General features: G+C 51.1%; 3 protein-coding genes across 9 annotated transcripts in view; 1 reads left to right on the top strand and 2 right to left on the bottom strand.

The window, feature by feature from the left end:
- Positions 1 to 1,926, top strand: part of DNAJC11 (DnaJ heat shock protein family (Hsp40) member C11) — a 75,602-nt gene extending 73,676 nt beyond the window's left edge. For all 4 annotated transcript variants that reach the window (XM_048825007.2, XM_048825008.2, XM_048825010.2 and 1 more), the window contains exon 16: positions 234 to 1,926. In XM_048825007.2, the coding sequence (XP_048680964.1) occupies positions 234 to 259 (26 nt within the window). In that variant the 3' untranslated portion in view covers positions 260 to 1,926. The remainder of the gene's footprint in view (positions 1 to 233) is intronic.
- Positions 1,927 to 2,401: 475 nt separating this feature from the next.
- THAP3 (THAP domain containing 3) lies at positions 2,402 to 7,215 on the bottom strand. Of its 3 annotated transcripts, none has more exons than XM_048825014.2 (4): positions 7,070 to 7,215; positions 5,548 to 5,740; positions 3,719 to 3,814; positions 2,402 to 2,961 (listed from the first exon to the last, which is right to left on the bottom strand). In XM_048825014.2, the coding sequence occupies exons 1-4, from the start codon at positions 7,198 to 7,200 to the stop codon at positions 2,668 to 2,670; spliced, it is 714 nt and encodes a 237-aa protein (XP_048680971.1). In that variant the 5' UTR covers positions 7,201 to 7,215; the 3' UTR covers positions 2,402 to 2,667. The 3 variants fall into 3 exon arrangements, with proteins under 3 accessions (XP_048680971.1, XP_048680973.1, XP_048680972.1); XM_048825016.2 differs by having other exon boundaries at positions 7,086 to 7,176; XM_048825015.2 differs by lacking the exon at positions 7,070 to 7,215 and adding an exon at positions 6,199 to 6,411.
- Positions 7,216 to 7,427: 212 nt separating this feature from the next.
- PHF13 (PHD finger protein 13) lies at positions 7,428 to 16,769 on the bottom strand. 2 transcript variants are annotated; one of them, XM_048825011.2, is made up of 4 exons: positions 16,566 to 16,769; positions 13,111 to 13,212; positions 11,641 to 12,193; positions 7,428 to 10,065 (listed from the first exon to the last, which is right to left on the bottom strand). In XM_048825011.2, exons 1-4 carry the CDS (start codon positions 16,602 to 16,604, stop codon positions 9,839 to 9,841), a joined length of 921 nt encoding a protein of 306 aa, XP_048680968.1. In that variant the 5' UTR covers positions 16,605 to 16,769; the 3' UTR covers positions 7,428 to 9,838. The 2 variants fall into 2 exon arrangements, with proteins under 2 accessions (XP_048680968.1, XP_074977132.1); XM_075121031.1 differs by lacking the exon at positions 16,566 to 16,769 and adding an exon at positions 13,377 to 13,677.
- Positions 16,770 to 16,813: the final 44 nt, after the last annotated feature.

Below are 16,813 nucleotides of genomic sequence, written 5' to 3'. Positions count from 1 at the left end.
ACAAGTCCTTTCTAAACCAGTCTTGGCACCTCAGACTGTGTGCTATCCTTTTGAAAAATTATGGTTTCTGAGTCATCAATCTCTTTCTTTTGATAGTAGGTGAGAGTCTTGCATTCAGTGATTTCCTTTGCTGCTAATAATTCTGTTCTGCAAATGACCCTATGGTAAATGTTGCTGAGAATTTAGGACATCTCTATTAACAAACATGAACTGAGTCCCTTTGTTCTTAACAGCTCACAGGATTGATGCGGATGGCTAATGTGGTGAGAAAACAGGGTGTCATGTATGGTACCTGAATCAACAGAAGCTGCAAAACCTTCCCCCTGGATTCTACAAGTTTGAAACAGAAACGGAGATGTTTTTATTTTTATGATCCATATAGAAGGCGGTGTCATACCAATTATGTTAAGGGGTAACGAGAAAACCTGCTCTTACAGGTACCTCCAAGGCAATACTGCCCTGGATTGTGGCTTGGCAGCCAATAGGGAACATGGCTGAGAACATGCAGTGCTCTCTGTGTGCCCATCCCCTGCCTGGCAGGTGTGAGAGGGAGAGCCCTAGCTGTCATGTGTCCAAGCCCTTTTTGCTGTGAGTTAACTGCAGCTCATTTGTCCAGTCTCATTGTTTCCTTTCCCTGTCAGCAAGATGGGAAGTGGAGGAGGCTCTTGGCGCTCACTTTCCCTCAGGCTTACAGAGTTGGGGTTAAGTTAACTGAAAACAAGTAGCTAATTTAACCCTTTCTGCTCCTAAGGGGAAAGTGAAGTTTGTGGCCACCTCCTAAGAATCCTCTCTGTCAATCTGGTTACTGGACAGAGGATGTGCTGTTCACCCCACTTCTGTATTTAAATGTACTTTTTGTTTAAGGACAAGTATGTTTGGAATGAAGTTCTCTGCTTTTCCTAATCACGTGGACCTTTTTCAGCATGCTTCGATCCAGCTGCTAGTAGCATTTGTTCCAAGCACTAGTACTACTCCAGATTAATTATAGATTATAACCACTGTCCATGTCAAATTAATTTTGCTCTTCCTCACCCAAGGACTGCATGTTGTTTTAAGCGTAGAGATGTGCCAAATAGGAGGAGGAACTGAAAACTTCGAAACAGAGACTGCCACCTGTCTGAGTGGCTAGATTCCCTCGAATAGCCTTAGGATACAATCCCTGCCTGTGATTTACCTGACCTCCAGCGAGGTGCACTCTTGCTCTGCCAACCTAGCTGAAAGCAGCAGGGCTGCTGGAAATAGCACTATTAAGTATCTGGCATCTTAGTACTTTTAGATATTTATATAAAAGGGAGAGTGGTGGCTATTACACAGGCACTGAAACGTAGTTCTGCTCTTGGCCAGTCCTGGGTGGGCCTTCATCACTTATATGCAGGAGATTTAGAAAGAAGCATGTATTGACAGAGGCATTGTTGCTACTGCTAATTACTGGAGTAAATAACTTCCTGACATGCATCTTGGCCCCTTATTTCTGAAGTGTAACTGCTGTTCTGTTTACTTATGTCAGTCCTGTCTCCCCCTCACAAGCGTGAAATCACATCAGGGAATTTCATTTGCAATAGTCCTTGTCCAAGAGCAGGTTTATCACAGCTATTCCAGGAAAGCTGATGATTATCTCTCCCCTCCTTGCTCCTACAATCAAGTGTTGCTTGCCAGGTTTTTTATCAGAAAAATCTCACCTTTTTATGCGTGAACAGCGCCTGTTCTAGGAATGCATTTCATTCACTACCATCTCACAGTGTTCTTTGATCTGAAGCTAAGTGTCAACTGTGCAATAAATTTTGTGTTCAATCAATTTTCAGTTGAAAACTGCCCGGTGTTTCCTTTGCTGCAGATGGATCTTCCACACTTTGATTACGTCACCTTGTTTAAAGCTGGTGGAAGAGAAAACACTGTATTGTCATAATAAATCCTCTTTGAAAGCTGTGGGTGGTGAGTTAGTTATATTTTTATAAATATAAGCTTGGCCTCTTGCAAATCCTTCCTCAAGACCCAGTGTGAATGGTGGTTTTTACAGTAAGTTGCTAAGTGATGATGGCTGGGCAGGATGCCAGTATCTTCAATAAAATACTCAAATGTGCATCAACTCTTCCACCTCTCACCAGCTTTTTATTTTATTATTGTATCTTAGTCTCAGATGTAAGCTCTTCTTAGGAAGGAACTGTCTCATCTGTGTTTGTAGGGTGCTTAGAACGATGTTGCTGTGGCTACTGTAACAGAATTTCTCGTAACAGGATTGTGTGGGAATTGAGTGAAGGCTGAGGTGCGAAGTAGTGGTACGTATAAAATAGCAGTAAAACATTTGCTGTTAAGTCATAGTCATTTTTTCTTATAATTAACATTAGCTTAACTAAATGTAATTGCCAGAAAAGTTCCCAGAGTCTTTTCTCACACACCCATATGCACCTGGCATTCTTTCTTTATTATAAAGGCATTTAGATTACAAATGCTGAGGCAAGAAGTGCGGGTTTGGGGAATTTTTTACATGGTATTTCTCAGCCAAGCTTCCTTCCCTAGTTCTCATTTGACCATGTGCATGCTGGGTAGTTATGATGTATGTGAACTTTAAGCTATGCTCATTAGAAACAGTAGTGAGTAGGTTACTCACTATTAAAATACTCTAGTCGGCAGCCTGTCGAACCACAATTCTTGCTGGTAGACAAGTGTTCAGAAAGTCAGGCCCTGTTCCCTCCCAGGAGGCTGTCTGGCCTGGTGTTTTTGCTGCTCCTTTTTGCAGGCCTGGAGCCGCACAAACATCCTCCTCAGTGCCATGCTCTTAACCTTCAGGCGTTTTCGCAGTTTTTCATTTTCCTCTAGTGCCTGGAAGAGTTTTTGTTTTAAGGAAGCACGGTCACTGACAGCATAGCTGTGATCTGAGGTCTGAACTGGGTGCTGTCTCTGCACTGGGGGCCTGGATTGCAGTAGCCAGCCCTCCACTTCTGTTGCCTTAGTTGTACTAACCTGAAAAGAATACAGGGAGTGAAAGTGAGGAATGCAGAGATTGGCTAGATGGGTATTATACAGGGAGACACTATGCAAGCTTCTTCCACAACATGACTAATGTACCACATCCTGAGCAACCCGATTCCAATCCAGGGAGTCAAGCAGAAGCTTTCCTACTAGTCACACTACTTTGCCTGTCTCTCTGAGACTGAAGTGTCTCCATATTTCACAGGTTAGGTTTGCATTCTCCCCAATGTACAGTAAGAGGAAGCAATTTGCTCAACACACAGCTAGTCAGTCGCAGACCCAACAATATAATCCAGGTCTCCTGACTCCCCAGTTCCTGCTGTGACCCCTAGAGAATTTTTTTTCAGCAAATTGTATAGTAGTTTTTGTAATGGACAGATATCCCCAAAGCTCAGCACTGAACTCTCTTAACGTGGGACCTTCTGTGTTTGAAGTCAAATCCCCAGAAACTAGCAGTGGCTGGGCTCTTACCCAATCCCCCTGAATATACTTCATGAAAACTGAATTATTCTTGAAGCAAGGTCAAGTCACCAAAGCTCAACAGATGCCTGCTCTCCAGTTCTGTAAGAATCTTATTAAGTTTTCAAGACAAGAGTGTAGAGGTCTGCTACAGCCAGTTCTTCTCCATATGAAGTAATAAAACATTCACTCATTTCTGTTTCCCTATCTCTGTAGTGCTTTGAGCTCAGCTGTGTGTAACTGTCAACTGATTTTGCCTAAGATATGAGGTAAAGTGACTAACTCTTACCTCTTCTATTGGTTCCTCTGTTGTACTGGGTTGGGGCTCTTGATGCAGAACAGTTTCTACATCTAATCTCCTTCCATCCTCTGTCCTTGTAAAGTCCTAAAGAGACCAGGAGAATTACCCAACCTCAAGCAGCTCCTATTTTCAACACCCCTGTTGTTAAAGTTTCAAGTGATTTCTGTTCCAGAAGAGACTGTCAGTGTAAATGAGCCATATGCTCCCTTTAGGCCTTCATTTTTATTTCAACATAAAGTACAAAATTCCTAACTGGAATTAAAATAGAAGTGATAAGCAATTGGGACTGAAATTTTTAGCTTGCTCCAATGCCATCCAGTGAAAATACTCACTTCGCACAGTTTGGCATATTAGACAAGTATCTACAAAAAGGGGGTATTTCAGTGAGAAAGGACCCCAAATCCTAGACAGAATCATAATGTGCTCTACAGCAAAATGCAGCATTGCCCTCAGGTTAAAAAAAAAAAAAAGGATGCAAAAGGCTGGAAGGGACAAATATACCTTAGGCAATCTGGAATCCTCAGCATCAGATAGAGGACTCTTTTCCTTCCTGATTTGCTATAGTAAGGACAAGGCTTTGAGGTTAGTGTGACGTTTCTGAGAATCCTAGTGTTAATTGTTGCCCAAGTCTGACTCCCATTTGGAAGGCAAACACATGCAACATTCTTGGCTCTCCAAGGAAAAATGACAGCAGTAAAAAATGATCACAGTTCTCAAGACAATGTAATATTGTATCCTTAAGCTTCACACAAGGTTTTAACAAAAACTTCCTCTGTTTGACTAAGCACAATGGGAATAAGACTGGGTGATGTGTATAGATGCATAAACTCTGTTTATGTAAGATCAGTTATAACTAACCCACAATCAATTCCAGGTGAACTAGCATCCCCCTGAGACCTGGTAGGACCTTCTCCCCCTTTACTTTTGAAGGGGTAGGACTGTTGGTATAATAGCACTCATTTCAGGTTTTTAGCTAGAACTGAGGGGGAGAGAACTTGTGGCTACTCTAGCCAAGAGTGATTATCGTTTTGTCTTCTGTAGTATTTAAACTGTTACAAGGATAGTGGAACATGCTTCCCTCATATGTCAGTATTTTAAACATATATGGTTTGCATGAATAAATGTGTGGGAATTCACTTTGAGGACGAGGGAATCTGTGTGCAGGATACCATTTTTCAAGAACCTCTTTCACAGGTTAGAAATCAGAATCTGTTGTTGCAGCATATTGACAAGTTAAGTGTAAGGAGAGAGGCTAAAGATTAATTATTATTAACGGGAGCACTTAGTATTTTCCCAGCACTGCCAGCAGCCCAAGTGCATTAAACACACGATTAGAGCGGACCACTCGATGTGGCATTTTTACTACTGATTTCAGTGGGAGCAGGCGTAGGTTAACAGTGGTTGGGAATTGACTATCATAAAAATCCATAACAGGGTGTGACTCCTTGACTAATGCAAGGGGCAAAGCACTTGGGACACTGAAGAACAGCTCACACGATATGTGAAATAAAGTGATGCCCTTTGTGAGCAGTGTCAGTTATGTTGTCCCCATGGTACAGAAGGAGAAAGGGGGGAGCGCAGTGGCCAATAAGCTCCCCAGTGTCTCACACAGCCCCATTCACAGCCCCTGCTCCACCCAGTAGCTCCTACCCCTCTCCCACAACCAGAGCCTGAACCCAGTAGGGTTACTGAGCCGCCAGGATTGGCCCGGAGTCTCCGGGAATTAATCTTTAATTAAAGATTGTTATGTGATGAAATCTCCAGGAATACATCCAACCAAAATTGGCAACCCTAGAGCTCGGCCCCGTCTAGCTCACCCTGACGGTGCGGGGGAAGGCGAAGAGCGTGGGCACGGCGTTGGGCTTGAGGTTGGTGCGGTTGCCGAAGGCACTGAAGCAGTCCGGCTGGAAGTGCTGCGAGCAGAGCACCGTGTGCGAGCTGGGCTGGAAATTGCCACGGCCGATGTTCCCCACCCAGCGCGCCAGCAGCTCGGGCCGGCTCAATGGGAACCTGCCAGAGACACGGGGTGAGGCAGGCCGGGCCTGGGGGAGGGGCCGGGCCCCGCTACCTGAGGGAAGGGGGGCAGGGAGGGGCTGGTACTTGTGGAAGGGGGCGGGGCCGGTACTTGTGGAAGGGGGCGGGGCCGGGCCCCGATACCTGAGGGAAGGGGCCCATACCTGTGGCTGGGGGGAGGGCAGGGGCCAGGCAGTATCTGTGGAAGGGGGGTGGGGAGGGGCCGGGCCCCAAGACCTGAGGGGAGGGGCCGGTACCTGTGGAAGGGTGGGGGGGGGGCTGGGCCCCGATATCTGAGGGGAGGGGCTGGTACTTGTGGAAGGGGGCGGGGCCGGGCCCCGGTACCTGAGGGAAGGGGGGGCCCGGGGCGGGGCGGGGCGGTACCTGAGGGAAGGGGGGGCCCGGGGCGGGGCGGTACCTGAGGGAAGGGGGCCGGGGCCGGGGCCGGGCGGTACCTGTGGAAGGTGAGCTGCTGCCGGCGGCGGCTGCTATAGCGGTTGCTGCACCGAAGCGCCGCGCACGATTTGGGCATCGCCCCGCGCGTTGCCCCCAACAAAGATGGCTGCGCCCCTCCTCGGACCCCGGTCGCCCCCTAGCGGGGCGGATTTCCCGCGCGGGGGCCAAGCGGTCTGGTTGCCCCCCCGCCCCGGGGCAGAGAGCGAGACTCCGCCCGTCAATGACAGCCTTTCCCAGCATGCATCGCGCCTCTCCTTCCTTTCACGCCTGCTCTCAGCGCCCCTGGACGTCACGGGTTGTGCGCAGGGCAGGCTGGGAGCTGTAGTTTCTGGGCCGCAGGGCAGGCTGGGAGCTGTAGTTCGAGCAGTCGCTGCCCCGCCCGAGGGGGTCACTCGCGCCCCCCCTGCTGCGCCTGGGCCGCGCCCCTGGGGGGCTCCGCGGAGAAACGACCGCGAGCGCCGGCTCCCCTGCCCCGCCCGTGACCCCTGGGCGGCTCAGCGCCCCGCGCCCCGGCCCCGGCCCCCTGCGGGGCGGGCGTTGCTTGGTGGGGGAGCGGAGGCCCCCCGCTTACAGGGCGGCAGCAGCTGGGGCGGTAAAAGAGTGCCCAGGAGCCTGAGGCCCGCCAGTCCGGCCGCCCTCCCTCTGCCAGGCCCCTGGCCGCCCTCCCTGTGCCAGGCCCCTGGCCGCCCAGCCTGCCCTCAGCCCATCCTCCCTGGCAAAGAAAATACAGCTGCCAAAATCCGCTCCCCCGCCCCCCAAACGAGCTGCTTCTCCTCGCTCCGCGGGGCTTTGCCCCTCTGTCCCCGCCCTGCGCCTGCCTGTTACCGCAGAACCCTCTGCCCCCCATGCCAGCCCGACTGCCAGCTTCACCCTCTTCCCCTCGCACAGGCCGCTGGCCTCCCTGCATTGAGCTGCAGGCCTTCTCTCCAGGGTCCACTCCGCCATGCATCCAAGGTGTCATCCAGGTCATAAAAGCTGGAGGAGTAGGTGGGGACAGACATTGGCTAAAGAACAAGATATGTTGTATATATTTGATTGCATCACCCCCCTCCCCCATTTCATTTGATTTTGTATATTGCAAGCTCCACCTAGCCCTACTGGACACTTATTAGGGCCTCTGTCCCCCGTGGAAACAATAGAAGCCTAACTTCCAACCCAGGGAGGAAAAAAGCAAGGAGAAAATGATCACATTAATGGATGCTTCATATTTTTAAGAAAAAAAGTACCATTTGTTAAAATAACGACCTTTAATGAAAAAATAAAGCTCTGAATTAACTTGTAATCACACATGGATGAAAATGATTAACTCAAAACACATGGAGATGTTTGTTCCATCTACCTAACATTGTAACATGCTGGGGTTGTCAGACACCATCTATTGGGGGGTAAATCTGCAAAGGTAACAGAACAATAGTCAAAAGAGTTAAAAGTAGTCATGAACCTCTAAGAAACAGAGGCAGCTCACTTGGCAGTTTCTTGTATTTCTCCCATAAAACAATAGGAACTTATCCTACAGTGGTCCAGTCGTACTGCAGACATGCTGTAGCCACAAAGATGCCAACACTTGCATCAGGTCAAACCCTTACACAGACTGTGAACAGAATCTTCTTCCAAAGCCTTTTATGTTGCAGCGAAAACAGCAACACTTGCAAACTTTGGTTATTTATCTGGCTGCAGAAGACAGCCCTAAGAGGCAAATCTTTGGCAAACTCCTGGTTCCATTTAGCTTCTGGTAGGTAGTGTATCCTGGTTGTCTTAGATTTTAGTGGAGCTGTTTATAAAACCAGATTTCAATCGCTGCAGCTATAAATCAAATTCATGTTATAGGCTTTTCAAACCGCACCAAGTTTTTAAATGGACAGTAAAATAAAATAGTGCAGTTCTATCAATGATAAAAAGTAATGGATCTTTTCCATCATTAGGTCCCATCTAATCAAGCCCCTGGGCATTGTAGGACTATGCTATACAATCTGTTCCAGTGCTCTGCGCAGCCTAGTGTTAAAGTCCAAAAGGGGGTCCTTGACACTGCCAGGATGTTTTTCCTGATAAATCAGTATTCAAATAATGTAGCAGTCTGATACAGAGCATCTGGTGCATTGATTCCTGGCAGTTCGATCTTCTTTCATATATAAATGAAGATCAGTTAGTGACTCCCGCTCATCTAATATTCTGACAGGACAGGATATCCATTGTTCATTAAGCATCATATGATTTAGGAGAATTCTCTCAAGAACAAAAATCCAGTTTGTGCAATAAATACAATGTATTCTCACTTTGGTCATTTAAAAGGCCTGCACCTTAGTGGCCTCACGTATCAGTCTTGTTTCCCTGAACCATTCTCTAGACCAGTGACAACTGCGCTCACTGCTCCTGAAAAGGGCAGTCACAAGGTACAAACATTTTCTGGTCCCAATGCATTCCCTTATCCTTGGCAGTTCTGGATTGTTCTCTCAACTGCAGTCGACCTTGCCAGTTGCATAGGCCATCTATCCAGGTTGGGCTGGATGCCCTAATGCATGCATTTGCTCCCAGTTGTATATGTGCATCCACCAGTTCAAAGATTATAAAATCTTCCCATTTACAAATCCAACCCAGGAAACCATTAATGAAAATGCAGGTAAACCCAGCCCAAGTACTCAGATGGGGACAGCCCAAATCCAAACTAGGCCTGTCTAAATTCCTAGATTTTAATTTATCAAGGCCAACTGTGCAGCCCAAGCGTTACTTCTGGGCTGGAGGCGGGAAAGGAATCGGTGTCTCTTAAAACAATGCCTTTCAGCAGAGATCTGTGAAATGAGACACCACACAGGGCTGTGGAACAGACTGGATGGCAGCCCCCGACCTCATGTTTGAGCCACTCATGCAAAACAAAATCATGAAAATGGTTTTAAGAGGACTCAGCTCAATTAAGGAAGAAAACTGACATGGCCACCTCAAGCACACCCCACCCAGAAAAAAGAAAGGTCTGTATCTCTCTTTTAAAGACAACAGTCCATAGACCTTTGGGAACTAATTGGTTTTACCAGAAACAAAGCCAAATCACAGAACTCAGTGGATACTCTCCTACTACCCAGCTGAAGGGGAGGCAGCTCACATGCAAGTTAAACGTGCATTCAAGCTCACGCTGAAGGAGCCTTCAGAAATTCTTAAGATTGATTCATATGGACAAACGGACAGGTCTAGTATTACAATAAAACATATGGCTGTTTATTTTCAGACTCTTCAGAGATTTCTCTCCTCCTGCTCCTGCTTTGGAGGATAATTCTTTTCTTCAGCACCTAGAAGTCTTGCACTTTCTTAGCACTTTCCCAGTGGGATGAAAACTGATAGGTGGCGAAAGTATACACTCCCAAATCATCATCCCATTCATAGTCTGAACTGGACGAAACCCCACTGAACCTGGGGTGCTTAGTGTGTCCCTGCTTTAGCTAATCAGTCTCTAGCAGAAGTTTTGGCCAGCAGGCCTCTTCCAGCTCTGGCAGTCAAAGACATTGAATACCTTATGTCTGATTACACAGACAGACACTTTTGCCTGAACAACTGCAGTTCAGAGGAGCTCTCCTTGCCCCCCTGGCTGGAGTTCTGTGTTTTGCATGGCTAAGCTGCCCAAGCAGAATGCCAGCATGGTAGTTCCCTCCACTAGTCCAGAAAGCGCCTGCGTGAACCCGTACGGGAGCGGTTTGAGCGGCGAATATCAAACTTGGAGTCCCGGCACTTCTGGCAGACGTAGACCTCTGGGACATTTGATTTGCGGATTTTGGCACAGGAGAGGTGAATCCAGGTGTGACACTCATTACATTCAATCATTGGCCGTCCAGCAAAAGGTTTCATGCAGAAACAGGTGACGAGATCCCAGGAATCATCATCTGGAAGGAAAAAACAGCAAGTTAAAACTATTACTTCTTTCCTCCTGCTGCATGCTGAACTCTCCCTTTTAGCACAAACTTACTCCTTGGTTTAAAGGCAGTCCCTACAGGCCTGTGATGATTTGCAGAATCTGTCACTGTACAGCCAATGAGTTCTGTTTGTAATTATGAACTCTGTACATTGAAGCCCTTATGGTAAACTGCACTGTGTTCTTGCCTCATACTTCTTATGCCCAGGAGATGGGAGTGGACCCTGCATATCTATCTATGAATAGGTCAGTCATTAAAGACTACCAGCACCTGAACAGATCTTGCCTGTACAGAACAAAAGAGTCACTGCATCCTAGATAAAACCATTTTTCCTCCAACTTCTCTGCAAAAGGTTAGAGTTTGAAGGAATGGAATTTCCCCAGTGGAGGGAACAAAGATGAGGTATGGGTACAGCCCTTTAAAACACAGAGACTGGGCTGGTCAGACAGACAAAAGAAGCTTGGGGCACGAGAAAGCAACAAAGGGCCATGCTTTTGTAACAGAAGGAACTTTTTGAAGGTAAGTACCAGCTAAGGCTGCAGGAAGCTGCCTGCAGGAGAGAAAGATACTCCATATTATGGAGGAGACGCCGTGAGCTGTAGGAAGAGTATCCTGGACACCCTGAAAGGACGCTGACCCAAATCCCAAAGAACACTCAAGAGTGGCGAGAAAAGTGAAGCAGGGACTGGTTTGTAGCTGTTTTTTATTTTGCCTACATCAGTATGTAGAGTAATTGTGTTAGAAACCTTCTGCAAACTGTGTGTTCATTTGCTTCAATGATCATGTGTCCCTGAAGAAGTAAACTGGAAGCCAGAATGCCCCCACAGTTAGAGCTCTAGGCAGGATGTGAAGCAACTGTGGAGTTTCGGGAAAGACAGAACTCATCTCAAGGCCTAGGCAGTTGGATCGCAGAATCTCTGCTTTCAGAAAAGGGTGCTAGAAAGTGAATGTGCACCCTGAAAGTGTGCCTAGAAACAGTGCCTGAACTCTGCTCAGAGTCAGAAAGCTTAAGAGCTCATGGGCCCAGTGCTGGGACCCAAATACAGCAGCCTGGTGAATGTCCAGCAGGAGGATGTTGACAAGCCCCTTCCAGGGCATGCCAGAAGCTGTAGTCTACACCCTCTATTGCCTCCTGCACTTGCTCTAGGACAGAATCTCAGCAAACCCAGAGAGTAGATACGGAAAGAAAAGGGCTCTACTCCCAAAACTAGCTTCCAACTTTTTGTTCAGTTTACATTAAGCCTCTCAGAAAACACAGCTTATGGGAAGAAACCCTCACCTCAGAGTCTGGAAAGCTTAATTCAGGTGCTAGGTCACTAAGCAATAAATATTCCTTGCTCTTCTCTATCCACTTCTACCCAAAGATCTAAAAGTGCTTTGCAAACACTAATGAATTTTGTCCTTAACCCCCCCGGGAGACAGATCTGCACTATCCCATTTTATAGAGGAGTTGAGCGCTAACAACATACTAGATAGACAGATGATAGTCAGATCTCAATCTGACCAAACACCTCACAAATATCTCCCCTTAGCAGGGTCATTTACCTGAATCCACCATAATGTCCTCATCATCACCAATGCCATCCTCGTCCCGAAACACAACCTGCTTGCCCTGCCGTATGACCGTGCGTTTGCCCACGCTCTGTATCTCCATGCCCTGCTCAGAAGTCTCAGGAGGGTACGAGACATTGGAAGGAGTGTCAGAGTCCCATACTGAGCAATGGTCAGTCACAGACTGAGGATCGCCCTCAGATGAGGGACTCATGGGGGTCTCAACACAAGAATCCTCTGCCTCCAGCTTCAGCAGCTTCCTCCCATATTCTTCCTCCACAGGCGCTTCCGTTTCTCTTCTCTTCAGTTTTTTCTTTTTTCTGATCTTATCGGTTTGCTTTCGCTCTGGCAGAAAGCTGCTCGGTTTTGCCCGCTGGAATAGGGAAACATATGGTTTTGCTCGCTTGAGCTGACTAAAGCTCTTTCTGCTCTTGACTGGCAGGGAGACAGCAGAAGGGAGGTCATTGAATCGGGGGTCCCAGCTATCACTGTCGATGGTACCTCCAGTACTATTGGGGGGGCTGGGGCTGCTCCTCAAGGGGGTCTCCTAGAAAATATTAAGAGACCAGATGTGAATATCATTTTAGAGTTGATAGTAAACCTCTTAAACAACCACTTATTACACCCACCTTTTTGAAGTGAAAGGACGGGGAAGGATCTATACCTGTCAAAATAGGCTTCCTCTCGTCTAACTAAAAATCAGATAATCTCCACTTATCCAGCTGCCATTCAGTCACTAGCCTACATTATTTACCTTCTCTCATCCTTACCTGTGGTCCCGGACAGGTACAGCTGAGTGTTAAAGGCACAAAATAGTTTTCAGTAAAGTGTTTCCGGGAGTCTAGACTCCCAATTTCTTCCAAGTGCTTTGTATCCTAAGCCCCTGCTGGGAATTCCAGCCAAGGAAAACAATAGGCTCATTTTAAAGGTTGTGTGGCAATCTGAAATTTGTGGCTGCCTAGGCCTAGGATACAAAGGGGAGGGGACTCTGGCATGAATACCTTTAACATAATATTTTTACACTGCACAGAAATCATTCACCAATCAAATAATTTAAACAGAAATGGTACTTACTGACCTTTAAACTTTTTTCTGTCCCCTCAAGCAAGACAGGGGTTTGGACTGCCTCACTTTTGATTAAAGAAGGGATCACATCATATTCCAGGAGCCTGAGGAGTACATTTAACTTTATAAGTGTAGGGACATTTGTGGCTCAGGCGGGAGGCTGACAATATCCAGTTACGTGCCAAGTTCCATAATTTGTTTCGGAATATTACAGGCCAGTGGGTTCCTTTTTGTCCCATCAGGAGCTTTTACAGGACCCTACCCTTCACACACATCCACTTTATCTGTCTAGGTATTTATACCATGCTTGTTACTCTGATAACATTTAACCTCTCAACAGCACTAGCTATAGCAACATGAACCTGAAATAAAATAAGGATCGAGTTGCTGCACCATTACCTCTTGTGGGTAGGGAATGTAGCCAGCATATGCCAAGACAAAGGTGCAAAACTTGTTGAAATCTTCCACAGTTCTGTGTCTCTTGGAGCTGGGAGAAAAATCCTGTTAAAGAGACAGCAACCGGAATATTAATATGAGATTTCTGAACAAACCAGCTATAATGTAAAATCAGAGACAGCATAAGGATTTTGTACACATGGGTATCCACTTCTGAGATTGATAGTTTCAGAGTGTCTCTTATATAATCAAAATGCAAGAGAGGGCACCTTGGGGCAATCCTGTGATTTAACATTCTTGACAGGGCTTTTTGCTGAAATTGAATTCTCAAGTTTGTCTGGCTCCCCATCTAGGTATTGCCACATGCCTGTCTCCAGCGGTGGTCTCCAACGGCTTTGAGGTCTAATATTGTATTGAACACAAATGCTTCTTTAAAGTCAACTATTAAAGACAGGGAAGAAGCTAACCAGTCACTAAAATAGCAGTTTGGGTTCCGTGAAGGCTGTACACCCTGTTAATGTAACTAATAAGTTAAATTCACTGATTGCTGTTCTCTTTCTAGTGCAAAGTCTATATCATGGCTCCTACCCAGAACTCAAAGCTCCTGGAAACAGCAGACTAACTACACATGGAGAGTCTGCCTGGACACAGAATACTTCTTCAGGGCTTACAGTTCTTTATATTTTTGTATTGAGACCCCAAAGCACTAGCCAATGCCCAGTTTCATGATAACCCTTCCATCCCCACGAAATACAAAAGAATACGGAATATATTTGTATCTAGTCCCAACCCACACTTTGAACTGAACTGTCAAAAAGCAAGACAAACTACTGAGAATTCTTCTCCTCCCTGCCTGCAATCTTCCCTATTTCCCTGTCGGCACTGGACGCTGCCAGAGAAAGTCACTGTCTAAAGAAGCCATTCCTGCATGGGGAACAGCACTGGAAGCAACAGCAAAGTCTCCTCCATCTGTAATGGGGGAGGAGGATTAGACAGCAGACATGGGGTGGAAGACTCTGAAGGGGGCCAGATAATTGGACAAGGGGCTCTGACTCCTGGGCAGAGGGGATTAAATCCCAGTGATGGGGGTGCTCAGATGTGGTTAAGAGGGTGCAAGAAATGGCGCTCTAAGAGGGTTTGGAGAGGTGTAGATGGGGATCAGAGCCCCAAATTCAGCAAGGGCTTTCAGCCCTGGGTTCTGAGCTGGGAGGGGCAGCTCTCTGGGTGGGAGTGGTGCTCCAGGCACTGGGAGGGGGAGAATTTCCAAGGAGGAAGAGGGTCAGAGCCCAGGGTGGAGACTCATGGGGGTTAGAAAGTTTGGTTGGGGGGCAAGGGAGCTGGGAGGGGCAGGGAGGAGGAGGGTCAGATGAAGTGAGCTGTAGCTCAGGAAAGCTTATGCTCAAATAAATTGGTTAATCTCTAAGGTGCCACAAGTCCTCCTTTTCTTTTTCCGAATACAGGCTAACACAGCTGCTACTCTGAAACTCCATGGGGGAATCTCTGAGGGGCGGGGCGCTGGGGTAGGGGGTGGAATCTCTGAGTGTGGGGGGCCGAGGACCCCGGGTGGATGGGGTATCCCTGGGGGGGAAGGGGTCGGGGGGGGATCTCAGGTGGAGGGGGATGCCGGGGGGGGAGGGGCTGGGCGGGGGATCTCGGGTGAGGGGGGATGCCGGTGGGGGGAAGGGGCCGGGCGGGGGATCTCGAGTGGGGAGGGGATGCCAGGGGCAGGAAGGGGCTGGGCGGGGCGATCCGGGGGGGGATCTCGGGTGGGGCGGGTACCGGGGGGGAAGGGGCGGGGCGGGGGATCTCGGGTGGGAGGGGATGCCGGGGGGGGGGGTAAGGGGCCAGGTGAGGGATCTCGGGTGGGGGATGGATGCCGGGAGGGGGTAAGGGGCCGGGCGGGGGATCTCGGGTGGCGGGGGATGCCGGGGGGGGAAGGGGCTGAGCGGGGGATCTCGGGGGGGATGGGGGATCCCGGGGGGAGAAGGGGCCAGGCGGGGGACCTTGGGTGGGGGATCCTGGGGGGGAGGGGCCGGGCGGGGGATCTCGGGTGGGGGGGAAGGGGTCGGGTGGGGGACCTCGGGTGGGGGTGAGGGATCCCGGGGGGGAGGAGCCAGGCGGGGGATCTCGGTGGGGGGCCTCTCGGGGGGGGGGCAGTCCCGGGAGGGGGAGAGGCCGGGCGGGGGATCTCCAGTGGGGGTGGGGGAGGGGCCGGGTGGGGGATCTCCAGTGGGGGGAGGGGCCGGGCAAGGGCTCTCGGGCAGGGGGGGAAGGGGCTGGGCGGGGGATCTCGGGTGGGGGGGGAAGGGGCCGGGCAGGGGATCTCGGGTGGGAGTGGGGGATCCTGGGGGGGAGGGGCCAGGCGGGGGATCTCGGGTGAGGGTGGGGGATCTCAGGGGCAGGGGCCAGGCGGGGGATCTCGGGTGGGGGGCCTCTCGGTCAGGGAGGTGGATCCTGGGGGGGGAGGGGGAGGGCAGGGGATCTCGGGGGGGGACTCTCGGGCGGGGGGGAAAAGGGACCCGGCGGGGGATCTCGGGGGGGAAGGGGCCGGGCGGGGGATCTCGGGGGGGGGATCCCGTGGGGGGCGGAAGGGGCCGGGCGGGGGATCTCGGGGGGGGGATCCCGTGGGGGGCGGAAGGGGCCGGGCGGGGGATCTCGGGGGGGGGTGGGGCCTCTCGGGGTGGAGGATCCCGGGGGGGATCCCCAGAGGGGAGGGGCCGGGCGGGGGACCTCGGGTGGTGGGGGCCTCTCGGGGTGGAGGATCCCGGGGGGGGGGGGAAGGGGCCGGGCGGGGGATCTCGGGTGGGGGTGGGGCCTCTCGGGGTGGAGGATCCCGGGGGAGATACCCAGAGGGGAGGGGCCGGGCGGGGGACCTCGGGTGGTGGGGGCCTCTCGGGGTGGAGGATCCCGGGGGGGGGGGGGAAGGGGCCGGGCGGGGGATCTCGGCCGGGGATGGGGGATATCGGGGGGAGGGGCCAGGCGGGGGATCTCGGGTGGGGGGCCTCTCGGCCGGGGGTATCTCGGGGGGTGGATCCTGCGGGGAACTCTCGGGCGGGGGAGGGGAAGGGGCCGGGCGGGGGATCTCGGGTGGGGGTGGGGGATCCCGTGGGGGGGGAGGGGCCGGGCGGGGGATCTCTTGTGGTGGGGGTCTCTCGGGGTGGAGGATCCCGGGGGGGGAAGGGGGATCCCCGGGGGGGGAGGGGCCGGGTAGGGGACCTCGGGTGGTGGGGGCCTCTCGGGGTGGAGGATCCCGGGGGGGGAAGGGGCCGGGCGGGGGATCTCGGGTGGGGGTGGGGGATCCCTGGCCCTGGGGTGGGCGGGTCCCTGAGGGGGGAGGGGCCGGGGCTCGGCTATCGCTGAGGGGCCCCGGGGACCCCTGAGCGGGGGGTCCGGCTGCCGCGGAGCAGGTCCCGGGCTCCGGCAGGAGGGGGGCGGGGGGGAGACGGCCCCGGGCTCACCTCAGGGGGGAAGGGGGAGGCGCAGGGGTCGGGGTCCATGTCCCAGCGCAGGCGGCCGGGGTCGGGCAGGTGGGGCCAGGGGCTGCCCGGAGCGCGGGCCCGATACCGACGAATCAGTTCGATCTCGCCCGGCAGCGCCGACACCTCGAACCGCCCGGTACCGGTGGGAGGGAGGAGGGGCAGGGGGCGGGCGCCGTGTGAGGCAGAGGGGCTGCCGGGAGTTGTAGTTCCCCTCCCCGCGAGCGGCT

Source organism: Caretta caretta, chromosome 18, assembly GCF_965140235.1.
Source record: "Caretta caretta isolate rCarCar2 chromosome 18, rCarCar1.hap1, whole genome shotgun sequence".
NCBI classification, from domain to species: domain Eukaryota; kingdom Metazoa; phylum Chordata; order Testudines; family Cheloniidae; genus Caretta; species Caretta caretta.
The sequence above is the reverse complement of the archived record's forward strand: the minus strand, read 5'-3'. Positions and strand labels throughout refer to the sequence as shown.

Bases quoted from the DNA above. Each gene is read 5' to 3' on its own strand.
- THAP3 (XM_048825014.2), bottom strand. From the start codon at position 7,200: ATGTCTGTCCCCACCTACTCCTCCAGCTTTTATGACCTGGATGACACC. The intron at 3,815-5,547 runs GTGAGCTAGACG...TGGTCTCTTTAG, and splicing joins CCTTCCCCCGCACCGTCAGG to GACTTTACAAGGACAGAGGA. The intron at 2,962-3,718 runs GTAAGAGTTAGT...TATTCTTTTCAG, and splicing joins CAGAGGAACCAATAGAAGAG to GTTAGTACAACTAAGGCAAC.
- PHF13 (XM_075121031.1), bottom strand. From the start codon at position 13,472: ATGTGGCAATACCTAGATGGGGAGCCAGACAAACTTGAGAATTCAATT. The intron at 12,194-13,110 runs GTAATGGTGCAG...AATATTTTCTAG, and splicing joins ACATTCCCTACCCACAAGAG to GAGACCCCCTTGAGGAGCAG. The intron at 10,066-11,640 runs GTAAATGACCCT...TTTTCCTTCCAG, and splicing joins GGACATTATGGTGGATTCAG to ATGATGATTCCTGGGATCTC.